The sequence below is a fragment of the Canis aureus genome, chromosome 34 (genome assembly GCF_053574225.1).
Source record: "Canis aureus isolate CA01 chromosome 34, VMU_Caureus_v.1.0, whole genome shotgun sequence".
Classification (NCBI taxonomy): domain Eukaryota; kingdom Metazoa; phylum Chordata; class Mammalia; order Carnivora; family Canidae; genus Canis; species Canis aureus.
In genome coordinates, this window is record NC_135644.1 from 23021697 (window position 1) to 23035126 (window position 13430).

Below are 13430 nucleotides of genomic sequence, written 5' to 3' on the forward strand. Positions count from 1 at the left end.
TCAAAGTCCAGTCAGTGTTCAACTTTCTCCAAATGTGTTGGTTAGAGTTGACTTATTTGAAGCAGGATTTAAATAAGTAACCCTAGAATTCTAAACAGTAATGAAATTACTTTATCTAAATATTTCCTGTTTTATCAGATACTATTATAGAAATTGCCTAAAGTGATTTGGTAGCTTTGTATGGATAGGTGCTTTGAGCAAAGACTCTATGTACATCACACAGATGAAAAAACGAAACAAAACAAACGAAAAACAACACACCAATCCAGAGAGATTAAATTAGTTACCAGAAAAATAGTACCTGAAATTTAAACCCAGGTCTTCAGATTTAAAGTTAATAAGGGAAAGTCTATTTTAATAGACTTTCCCTTATTCTATAAATGGGGGAGCTTTCATAGATTTCTATTACCATGCTTGGCTCTAATAAAACTCATTACTGAAACCACAAAGAAACAAATGTTTCCTTATTCCTCATTCTCATTTTAAGATGAATTTATTTCCCAAATGTGTCTCTCTTTTCAGTCTCTGCCACCTTCCTTTCATACAGGCTTTCTTGATCTCTCTTCATGTATCTATCTTTCTTAGTACCAAAGTCCTAATTTATCTCTAAGCCTCTGATCCTGCCCCCCTCTCATTTATCCTTGCTTTCCATTACCAGATGCATTTATCTAGAACTAACTTGGTCACCTTGCCTTCTCTGCCTGGTAAACTTAGCAATTCTTAAACCAATATTCACGGAAAAGAATATTCTCAAAGGGCCATAAGTTCTCATGGACAATCTTAAAAATTTGTGTATGATGCTGAAAACTCAAAACAAAATAATATTCTGACTCTGTAAGATTATCACTTAATAACAGAGTGCTAACTGACTTCAGTGCCTGTGACCTCATTTGGATTTATAATGAGACCTCACAGGGCTAAGTATGCTGTATGAATACAAGTTTTGAAATCATTGACTGGTAAAATTCATGAGAGAATTGAATGATATAACACAGGCACACCTATGTAGAAGTCAAAAGAACTTGACCATATAATTTGATACTATACCAATGACTGTAAATGCATTGTCAAAGGATACTCCATTGCTATATAATAAATTTCAGTGATTTGCTATCAACGGGTATGTTGAAATATAACAAATGGACTAACTTTCTGAACCCAGTTCCAGAAATCATTTGATTAGATACTCACTTCATTTAAAATCCAGTAATGCCCCAAAGCAAAACTGAACTTCAAGTGAACAAAAACTTTTATATGGTATCAAGTAACACCATTTAAATGTGTTTTGAAGCCCAGTAGGAGCAAAATTTAAACTAAGAATTAGATCAGAGGATGCCTGGGTGGCTCAGCGGTTGAGTGTCTGCTTTTGGCTCAGGGCGTGATCCCAGGATCTGGAATCGAGTCCCACATTGGGCTCCTTGCGAGGAGCCTGCTTCTCCCTCTGCCTGTGTCTCTGCCTCTCTCTCTCTCTCTCTCTCTGTCTTTCTGTCTCTCTCGCTCTCTCTGTCTCTCATGAATAAATAAATCTTAAAAAAAAAGAATTAGATCAGATTACCCTAAAATAGTAAAATCTTTCAATTTTTAAAACTATTTTGACAACATTCTTTTACATAAAGGTATTGAAGTTAAAGATAGAAAAATATTTTACCTATTGGATTAGACCATGCACACTAGCCAAATGTCAATAATTTTTGATTTACAGATATGCCAAATACTGAACTAATGATGATAGTTTGAATTCACTGGTTAGCAAATATTTTGTGATTCATTTATTTTTATTTTTGTCATTGTATTAATATTCTAGGCTTGTTATAACAAAATACATAAAATGGGTATCTTAAAACAATGGAAGTTATTCTCTCATGATCCTGGGGGTTGGGAGTTCAAGATATTGACAAGGCTGGTTCCTCCTGGAGGATCTGAGAGAGCGTATGTTCCATGCTTCTCTTCTAGGTCCTTGTGGCTGCCACCATTCCTTGGTGTCCCTTGGCTCACAGCTGTGTCTTCCCCCATTGTCCAATGGCATTCTCCCTATATGTCTTTGTGTCTCTGTACTCAAATTTCCTTCTTTTTATAAGGACAACAGTTATTTTTTTAATAATAAATTTATTTTTATTGGTGTTCAATTTGCCAACATACAGAATCACACCCAGTGCTCATCCCATCAAGTGCCCCCCTCAGTGCCCGTCACCCATTCACTCCCACCCCCCACCCTCTTCCCTTTCCACCACCCCTAGTTCATTTCCCAGAGTTAGGAGTCTTTATGTTCTGTCTCCTTTTCTGATATTTCCTACCCATTTCTTCTCCCTTCCCTTCTAATCCCTTTCACTATTATTTATATGCCCCAAATGAATGAGAACATATAATGTTAAGGACAGCAGTTATTGCATCGAGGCCCACTCCAATCCACTAGGACTTCATCTTCCCTTGATTACATCAGTGAAGACCCTATTTTCAGTTAAGGTCACATTCATAGGTGCTGGAGATTAGGACTTCAACATACCTCTCTGGGGTCCACAATTCAACTCACAATAGTCATATTAAGTGCTGAAAGCATAAGAAGTTCTAACAGTGTGATTTTCATGTGTATTTACTTAACATTATAAATAAACTAATATCAGTTATCATTGTGATTCTGCAATAAGTATCTGTCCCTTAAAAGGAGTCTGTATTTTATTCAAGTGTGAGAAACCCCGATCTAAAGGAGAAAGCCAGAGATTTCTACCATATTCGATTTTCCACAGCCTATCACTGTTTCTCTCCACTGCCGTCTCCACCACAACTTCCCCTGCATTTTGTCTATCTACAGCATAAGGCAGCTTATAATTCCTCAACACACATCATTTCATGCCTCCCTACCTTTGTTCATTCTGTTCCCTCTGCCTATAATATTCTTCCCTTTCCAATTTCCTCATCCCAGCAACTGCATTCTTTTCTTTCCCCTACTCAAAATATCAATTCAAGTGACATCTTTCCCTGAAAAGCCTCTGTGGAGACCACCCCCTTCATCAGCACCACCACCAACCCAGGAATGGATGGACCTCACCCAGCAGGGCTTCAAATCCTTGGCCTGCATGTCTTTTTCTCCCAGTAGACCATAAACTGCAATGTCAATGACAGTATCTTCCTAATTTTTCAGTCTCCAGACCTAAGCAAAGTGGTCACCTGTTAAAGGAATGCTCGCATATGTGGAGTGGAAAGGGCTCCATCCAGTTTTCACTTCTCGGAGGATGTTCCATGGGGCTGAATGCATTCTAACTTCTACTTCTGCTAAAACAAGTATTCAAAGTGCCCTACGTGTGAGATTGTTATTAGGGGCATGTCACTGTCACTTAAGCTGGAATCAAACTCAGACAAATATCCCTCTTTTTAAGAATAACTTTATTTTTGGTTCTCTTTGAATAATTACATACTCTTTTTTTAATGAAAGAAATTTGTGAATTTAGGGTTTGGAAATTTCTCAACAGTTCAAAAATTTTAGCCAAGTTTTGTCAGAGTGCATAAAAGAATCTACTGTGAGAAGGAACTATAAAGGTAGAATGGGTCCAATATTTTAGATGATTTTTGAGAAGCAAAATGAGGATTTGGATTTTACTTTCTATACTCTGAATCATCCTTGTTTGTTTGTTGTTTGTTTGTTTGTTTTAAGGAAAGGATACTACATAATGTCACCTTAAGAGATGATCCATTCTTTCCAGACCAAAATATTATGGGCTGATTTTCGGTACTGAGCATAACATGATTGGAGTTCTAACAGTCTGCACTAATCAACTTACAGACTTTCCAAACATTCTTCCTCTTTAGAGTTAGAGATTGAGATCTTAGATTCTGAATATATTCAATATTTCAGAAACAATGAACGACTTTATTTTCCAGATTTCTTTTTTACTGATAATTCAGTCTTTTCTTATAATAGCTTATAATAGCTTAAAATAAAGACCTGTTGAAATTTGCTCTGGACTGAAAAAAAAAAAAAAAAAAGGTTAGTTTCTATATTATTATTTTTTTTCAAAGCAAGTTAAATCAGGTTAGCTGTTATTTTAAAACACTTTCGTCTATTTTAACTGAACTCTTCTATTACATTTAAAAATCATGTACCTCATTTGTGGTTATTAAACTTCTCAAGTTCTTTTTAAGATAAGAATGGTAACTCATTATATACGAAAAAAAGTATGAGATATGACAATGAAAATAAGATCTAAAATTGAAATTTGCCTATATATCATTATAATCAAGTTAAAACCTACAGGGATAGAATTACCAAGAACACAGAAATAACACTCTTTGACTAATCAGTAGGGAATTGTCTGAAGTTCTTCCTGCAGAGCTGATAATACATTAGCTGTATTTAGGAGAATCTAGCCTAAGAAAATTTATTTAGTGAAATTAACTCTGACATAGAGCCATTGCATATATGTGGGATATTCATAATGCAAGAGTAGAACCCACCGCTCCCTTAAAACATGTCTCTATGTGCCATTTGTGGAGCCATCTAAAAATTTCAGTTTTTGTAAACCCCTATATTAAGACTAATTACATTTTTTGGGTAGCAAGATAACCTTTTTGCTTTGACCTTTGTTCTTGAAACTTAGTCTAGAGTTACCAACTCATGAGCTTTTTTACTGCATTGTGATTCAAGTTTATTTTTTTTTATTTTATTTATTCATGACAGACACACAGAGAGAGGCAGAGACACAGGTAGAGGAAGAAGCACACTCCCCATGGGGAGCCGAATGTGGGACTGGATCCCAGGACTCCCGGATCCAGGCACCTCATAATTCAAGTTTAGTTCTCATTTTTTCAGATAAACTATTTTGATGATCTATCAAAAGATGAACTACCTTGGTCTACCCAATGTCTCATCATGTAGAATAAATCTCGGGGCTTAAGTGCCCATTGGTGCTAATAATCTTGCAACATTTCCAGATCAATATTCTGAACATCTCCTTGCACCATTCTATCTTTATGATTCTGTAAATGTGATGGAGGAGTTTGGGTGAAAGTACATTTGTCCCAGAATATAAAATATTCTCTCAACCTCAAAAAGAGTCCTTTGTGTTTATTTTAATCTCATGTGCCTTTTTTTCTACGTTAAAAACAGATTGCAGGTGGGAAAATTCAAATTAAAGATTTGAATGAGTTGGATTTAAGTTATCAAGGTTTAATTATGAATTAAATATATGTAAATTAAATATGAACATGGATCCAAGTAGGCTGCTTCTATTCATTACATACAATCTTTTCTAAGGTTTTAAAACTGAATTACTCATGTATCAGACTGATTTTACGATTTTCTAAAAACAGCTATGTATTTTTATTTCTGAGCAGTAGTATGTTCAAAAAAAATAAGTAACCACTCCTTGCTATATCAGTGACAGTATTCATTACTTTTCACTGAAAATCGTATTTATCAAGAAATACCAATGAAAAAAAAAAAAAAGAAATACCAATGGAGTTTTCTGGAGTCAAATATACTGCAAAGTGGGGGTTTATATTGGGGCCTTAAATGTATGTTTTTCACACATACTTCACAATCATGCATCTTGCCTAATAGATTTTGATGTATAATTACCTTAATATATTTATAGGTTAGGAGATTAAATAATGACATTTTTACGTAGTGTGCCTATTTTCTTTTTTTGTTCAGGTTCTCTCTTTAGGAGCAGATGTCCTGCCAGAGTATAAACTGCAGACCCCACGCATCAACAAGTTTACAATATTGCACTACAGCCCCTTCAAGGCTGTCTGGGATTGGCTTATTCTGCTATTGGTCATATACACTGCTATATTCACGCCCTACTCCGCAGCCTTTCTCCTCAATGACAGAGAAGAACAGAAAAGACGAGAATGTGGCTATTCTTGTAGCCCTTTGAATGTGGTGGACTTGATTGTGGATATTATGTTCATCATAGATATTCTAATAAACTTCAGAACAACATATGTAAATCAGAATGAAGAAGTGGTAAGTGATCCAGCCAAAATAGCAATACACTACTTCAAAGGCTGGTTCCTGATCGATATGGTTGCAGCAATTCCTTTTGACTTGCTGATTTTTGGATCTGGTTCTGATGAGGTAAGAGCTGCTTAAAATTCTTATTTTCTGAAAGATTGTGATTATAAAAGTGAATCTATTTTAACTGCAAAAAAAAAAAAAAACCACAAGTGGTTGCTTTATAAACTTCTCGTATCTCAGAGATGAAATTCATTTCATTGGAAATGCTATAAAATGAAATGGGACAATTTTGGCACTGCAAATACTTCACAATTCTCTCTATTTTTGTTAAGAAGCACTAAAGATTATCTTTTAACCAAGAAAGCAAACTTTTGGGAAAGTGTTTCATAGCACATAACTAACATTTTCAGGCTGTAAAATCTCTACATGTTAATTTCATGGTTATAAAGCTGTCAAAGATGAAGATGTCTCTTTCTTTCTTGACTCATAATTGTGGTTTGAGACAGCAGGAGCTTATTTTATGTTCAAATTATGTGGAACATGCATCTTCTAAAATGTCTTGTTCAAAACTCTTTCTCTTAAATAATATCCAGCTTGGAAAGTACTTCTTGTGTTCCCATTTTCTTATAAAGTTGGAAACTTCAAGGAAGTTGACAAGTACGCATACAATGCATTTTCTGAATAGAATCCATACTTTAATCAGATTCTTAAAGGGTTCTTTGATCCAAAAGAAGTTAAATTCTCCTAAAGTCCCTCCATTTAATTACCACTATTTTTTATTGTATATAATCTTTCTGGATTCTATAATGGAAAGATTTACAGAAGATGTGAAAGTAGTTCTAAGGGCATAGCTTGAGAAAGATAACCTCAATGTGTTGAATTTTAAAAATTAAGGGTACTTTTCTGAGAACCCCATTTTTTTAAGAGGAGATCAAAGATCCAAATGCCTCCTGCAGATGTTTGCTCCCTGACCAATTAAGGATTCAGGATAAGAGAATCCTCCTCTGCCAAGAAGAACAATTGGTTTAGAATTAATTCTTTCCTATAGATAATGTCTGTTGAACTCTGGGCAGTTAGGAATAAGGCAATGGAGGGGCATCTAGGTGGCTCAGTCAGTTAAGCATCAGATTCTTGGTTTCAGCTTTGGTTGTATCTCAGGGTCCTGGGATTGAATCCTGCATCAGGCTCTGAGGAGTCTGCTTGAAAGATTCCCTCCCTCTCCTTCTCCCCCTGCTCCTCCCTCAGCTCATGCTTTTTCTTTCTCTATCTCTCAAATAAGCAAATAAAATATTTTTTAAAAAGAGCAAGGCAATTGAGTAATATATTCTTCCTAGATTCTACAAACCTTACACAAAGCCTCAAACCTAACTCTCCTTATCTGTAAGGATAATACTATGACCTCCCTCTTACATTGTTTTATTTATTTTTAATTTGAGGCTCTAATGAGATAAAATGTGTGAAGCTCTTACAAAAATAATTTTTTAAAAAGTTAGCTACTGTTAAACTACTTAAATGTTTCATGTTAAATGCTCATAACTTTGGTTGTTACTTAAGAGGCAGGAAAGCAGAATATTTCTTGATATTTACCTTTATGAGTTTCTGACAATGGGTGATCCATCTCACTCTTTTAAATTTAAAAAATGTACACCAATAGAAAATTAAATTTCAACTTGGTGAAATAAAAAAAAAATGGGTGGACAAATAAATAGGTAAATAATATTGTTAGAGAATGTTGATTTACTGCTGAGATTCAATCAATAACAATCAAACCAGTATTTGGAAATACTGATTAAAACCATTAGGGTAGAGTTTCTAGGATGCAACATTTGAGTAGTTTAATTCCAGTTACGATATCACTTGAAAATAATAAAATTAAAATATATAATTTAGATAATCAATGTTTCAGGCAGGACTTCAAGAGAGCTGAAACAAAAGTTAATTGTGATTCATTCACATTAGTATAGGATGAAATAGTCTCTGGGGAAAATGGTGTCTGGACTATCTTTTCCATGTAGCATCAAAGAAAAAATGAAGTTTGCCTCAAAGAAAACAATGCCAGTTCTCCAGTCCTATGTGCTTTCATGGACTCCCCCACGTTCCCAAACTTCTCCTCATTCTTTTTGGATGTGACATGATAATGGGAAGAGTTCTGGCTTTGGACTTAGACAGACCTGGGTCTGACTCTCCCCTTTGCTACTTATGTGCTATATTTTGGCAAGATACTTAACTCATTAAGATTTCATTTGCTTTTCTGTAAAATGGTGAAAGGTATCTTCTTGTGATTTTTTAAAAATAAAGCAGTATATGTAAAGAGACTAACTCAGTACCAGGTACATAGTAAGTGTTTGTCAAAGGTTACTCTTCTTCTTCCCATTCCTTTGGATTAAAGTCTCTGTTTCTTTTTCTTTCTTTTTTTTTTTTAAGATTTAATTTCTTTATTCATGAGAGGCACAGAGAGAGAGACAGAGACACAGGCAGAGGGAGAAGCAGGCTCCATGCAAGGAGCCTGACATGGGACTCGATCCCAGGTCTCCAGGATCATGCCCTGGGCTGAAGGCAGCACTAAACTGTTGAGCCAGCCAGGCTGCCCAGTCTCTCTGCTTCTTAATAAAGTCTTCCCTTAAACTTACATGTTACCACAGTAATCTGTAGATAACTTAATCATCTGCTCAACAAATACTTATTGCATGTCTATGATCCTATGACAGTAGATTAGCTACTTTTCTAGGAATCTTGAAGAAATGGGAGACAAAAAGGAAATATTTTGAGGCCAGTTATTGTATTACAAAGGATAAGAGCATGGGGCATACTGTAGGGAGAAGTATGTATCATGGATAGCAAGTAGAGGGGATAAGGGTGTCAGCTGTTGGGCTGAGTTGGCTATAAAAGGTAACAACAAAACTAATGATGAATTGGCCTACTTTATACATTTTTCAAGAGTAATAATGAAGACACTTCTTTTATTTACAAACTATATTAAATAACTAAAATCAGGTTTTAAATAAATAAATAGATTTAAATAAATAAAAAGATTTATTTATTTGAGAAAGAGAAAGAAAGAGAGCCGGGGGGTCAGGCAGAAGGAGAGAACCCTCAAGCAGACTCCCTGATGAACACAGAGCCCAACCAGGGCCTCAATCCCAGAACCCTGAGATCACAACTTGAGCTGAAACCAAGAGCCAGATGCTTAACTGACTGAGCCATCCAGACACCCTTATAATGAGACTTTTAATTAGGCTTTTCAATACCTAGTGGTATTTCAGAATACTTTTCCAAAAGTGTATTGTGTAATGTAGTATGAGTATTAAAAATATTCAGCATCCATTTTTGTTTCTGGCAAAAAAAAGAAGAAAAATGCTTCCAGAGAAAAGAGATCTTATATTCAAAGAAACTAATTTTGGAAGTTTCATCACATGAATATGAAAAAGAGAAAACTTTTTGGGATTTTTGACCCAAAATTAAATGGCAAATCCTAAAATCATTAAGCTAGAGGTCACTTTAATGAAAGATTATCCAGTGCAATGCTTTTCAAACTAGGGTACCCTAGAGGTGACTGGGAGAGTTAGCCTAAGTTCAGAGACCCTCAAAAGTGGGCATCAAGACAGATTGATAGGACTCAGATCCATCTACTCTACTATAAAGAAGCATTAGCTCAATTGTATCACCTTACTAGTTGGGGTTTCATGTAATTGTTTTACAAATTTTAATGAGAATTGACTTAATTCATTTTTACATTTTCAGAAAGTGCTATGGTAACCTCTACTTGAGTAGGTTCATTCATTCTATAAACATTTATTGAGAACCATCTATTGCCAACATGCTAGACCCTGCACTTACAAAAAAAGAGTAGGACAAGGACCCCACTGTCTGGATCTTACAGTCTACAATGAACAGCATCAGATGAGCAGATAGAGTACTGTCCAGTAAATTCTTTCATAGTGCCATTCACAGGGGGACATGGAGCATGGGAGGGTTCCTGAGCTATAAAGTGTTGGGTCCCAGTCCTATCAGACCCAATATAGCAAATATTTTATAAAGCCCCTTTTTATTATTGTTAAATACAAGTCATAAATAGTATAGTATTTTATACACATAATTTAATAAATACAATATATAATACCCACTCTTAATATAAAGAAGAAATAAATGTGTTCATAACAAAATACCCAGCTGAATATATAAATACTTCAGGCATGTTTTATTTTATTTTAATTTATTTATTTTAAATGACATAATGAAATTATCAGATGATTGTAACTACTTGCAATGAGGAAGTCCATATTTGAACAAAAATTCAATATTAAACTGAATATTAGTTTATTTTATATTTTCATTTTAATACAAGCATTGACTTTATATATGTTCTTATATAGGTATATATGTTTATGCATACATATATGCAGATAGATATGTATATATATATACATGTATTAACATTCATTACCTAGAAATCTCATGATTGTGATAATATAACAAATGTTGACTGACATAGCCATGCTATATACACACAGTATGTCGTTGAAGATATAATTTTCCTAAACAGTAAACAATTCTTAGTGAAGGTCCAAACTAAACAAGTTAATTATCTCTCAGTTTACAAGGTAGCTAAATTTCTGCATATTTTAATGAATATTAAAATGTACAGAAGTGAACATCTGTTTATATGTAAAATCCAGCATTGAGGCTCAGTAAACAGATTTGGGTTTTGCCTATACAAATGACTGTGGAACATTGAAAGATTATATAGGACACCAATAATTTTTTTGTTATTGGAGACTGTGCTAGGTATTATAGGACTTCTACTTACCTCATTCCACTGGGAAATAAGGGAAAATTCAAGAAAATGGTGTCAAATACTGTAAAGACATAAAGTAGCATGAAGACTGGAAATAAGTCACTGGGTGTGTCAGTTCAGTATGTGTTGGTGTCAGTTAGATCAGATATTGGCCACAGCCAAACTGAAGTGGCTGCAGAAATTAACAGGAAGCAAATAAAGCCCCTTCTTGCTAGAATCTTGGTAATAAAAGGAGGGGGTAACAGCAGCACTGGAAGGCTGCACATGGTGAAGTAAAGGGTTATTGTTTTTGGTTTCGATTTTTCCCTTAAGAAGCTTGTGAGCTGTCAAGAAAAAGGCGCGTGGTGCTGAATGACTTCTTCAGTTGGCTGATTTGGATGAGGAGATTAGGAAAGATCTTTGGGGAGGTCCCATTTGAGTTGAGACTTGACCCAAAGAAACTAGCCCCATGAAAACACATGCACAGCATTTCAAGCAAAAGAAAACACTAGTGAAAATGGCCCAACTGGGGAAGAAGCTTGGTGTGTTAGAACAAAAGAAAGGCCAGTGGCAGCTAAGCTGAACCACAGTGAGTTGAGAGTTGAGTGCTAAGATATGAGGATTCAGAAACAGGAACCAAATCACATGCAACAGTGACATTTGGGGATTCATTCTGGCTGCACCAGAGCCTTCGGAGTGAGAACAACATGAGCTAATGGATGGTTTTAAAGACCTCATGGAAAAAAACAAAACAAAACAAAACACCTCATGGATGATGTCTGCAGATGGTTTAGTGGGGGTAGAAGCAGGGGAAAGACTTAGAACTTTGGCTGTAATGTAGCAGGGAAAAACAGCAATGGCTTGGACCACATGGTGGCAATAGAGGTGAGGAGAGAAAGATACATTTCAAATATAATAGAGGGCTTGTTGATGGATTAAATATTGTTGGAAGAGTAAAAAACAAAGCAGAATTAATGATGGTTCAAAGATTTTGTTGTTTCTTTCTTCATGTTTGAAATATTTTAGAGGATGGAGGTAGTGAAGTGACTTTTATAGGTGGCCACTCACTTATCCAGAGAGGAAAATCCTTCTCCTGGGGAGAAGAAGGTGCGTTAGGAAGGAGAATTCCCTGTTTGGGTCAAATGAAGTTTGAGATGCCTGTCATCCTAGTACAAATGGCATGTAGGCAAGTCAGGGACTAAGTGAGCAGCTAGAAAGATACATATGTGAGGATAAGAAGAAGAGAAGGGCACCTGGTGGCTCAATCAGTTAAGTGTCTGCCTTTGGCTCAGGTCATGATCCCAGGGTCCTGGGATAGAACCCCACATTGGGCTCTCTGCTCAGCAAAGAGCCTGCTTCTCCCTCTCCTTCTGCTCCTCCCCTGCTTGTGCTCACTCTCTCTCACTCTCTCTTTCTGTCAAAAAAATTAATAAAATCTTTTTTAAAAAATGAGATCCATTAAATTATAAATTTGTTATAATCATGGCAAGGATTGGTTTAGATCAGTGCTTCTACATGAGGACCATGCACCGATTTCAGTGTGGATCTTATGAAAGAATTTGGAGATTCATATTTGGTAGGTCTAAAGTAAAGCCTTCGAAACTGCATTTTTAAAAGTGGCAGGAATTTTTGCTGTTTAGACATTTAAGAACCGGTGGCCTTATCTGGGACAAAGAGGATATCCAGGAGAGGGCTTTCATATGTTCATAGATGAACATTTCTACAAAATAAAGACATAAATAGTCAAGTGAAGCAGCGATTTTACTAAATATAAGGACAGTCATGATTTCATCATTGCTTAATTCTAACTAAAGTATTAAAAAAATTTTCTATGCGTCATAGCATCTTGGGTGACCTTAGAGAAAACAATTTTGTCAATGTCAATTAACTAACTTTCTTGCCAATTTCTCTAAATGGTAAGCTACTGTAATATTTCAGTTTTATTTACATTCAAAGCTAAGGAAGGAAACCTATTCGAATTTTGGATCTATATTATTTTAGCTATAAAACATATATCCTAGCATTGCTGAGAATAGTTTGGCATATACATTTTTACTAAAGTATATATATGAGCAGAATTGCTCACTTTTTTCAAAACAATCATTTACACTTTTAGCTTAATGAATACAAATCTCCTAGTAATAACTAGAGGATCTTCTAAAAAATGTTAAAAAAAATATGTTGAAGAAAGGAATAATGATAGGGGTGCCTGGGTGGCTCAGTCAGTTAAGCATCTGTCTTTGGCTCAGGTCATGATCCCGGAGTCTGTGATTGGAGTCCTGCAACATTGGGCTCTCAGCTCAGTGGGAAGTCTGCTTCTCCCTCTCTCTCTGCCCCTGCCCACCCCCCCCCCCCACCCATGCCCTCTCACTCTCAATCTCTCTCTCAAATAAATAAATAAAATATTTTTTAAAAAAAGAAAGAAATACTGATAATAATTGGGCTTGTCTATTAGTATCATTAGTATCTTCCTGATATTAATGCCATCCAGACAGACCAAGGAAGGGAAAGATTCTTTACTTATTAATTTGTGCATCTTCAAATATCATGCCATCCATAGAGAATTATCTCAATATCATTGGTGCAAGAGAACAACATTATTGACCCAGTCTCCAAAAAGTCAACTTTTCATTATCTGCCTCAAGTTTTTCTCTATTTTGCTTATCTGTGGAAAATCTTACTTTTAAATATATCAACTGTTAG

General features: G+C 35.4%; 1 protein-coding gene across 2 annotated transcripts in view; it reads left to right on the forward strand.

The window, feature by feature from the left end:
- The window catches only part of KCNH7 (potassium voltage-gated channel subfamily H member 7), a 480585-nt gene that overhangs the window by 397247 nt on the left and 69908 nt on the right, over window positions 1-13430 (forward strand). For both annotated transcript variants that reach the window (XM_077883017.1, XM_077883018.1), the window contains exon 7: window positions 5648-6073. In XM_077883017.1, coding sequence (XP_077739143.1) covers window positions 5648-6073 — 426 coding nt within the window. The remainder of the gene's footprint in view (window positions 1-5647; window positions 6074-13430) is intronic.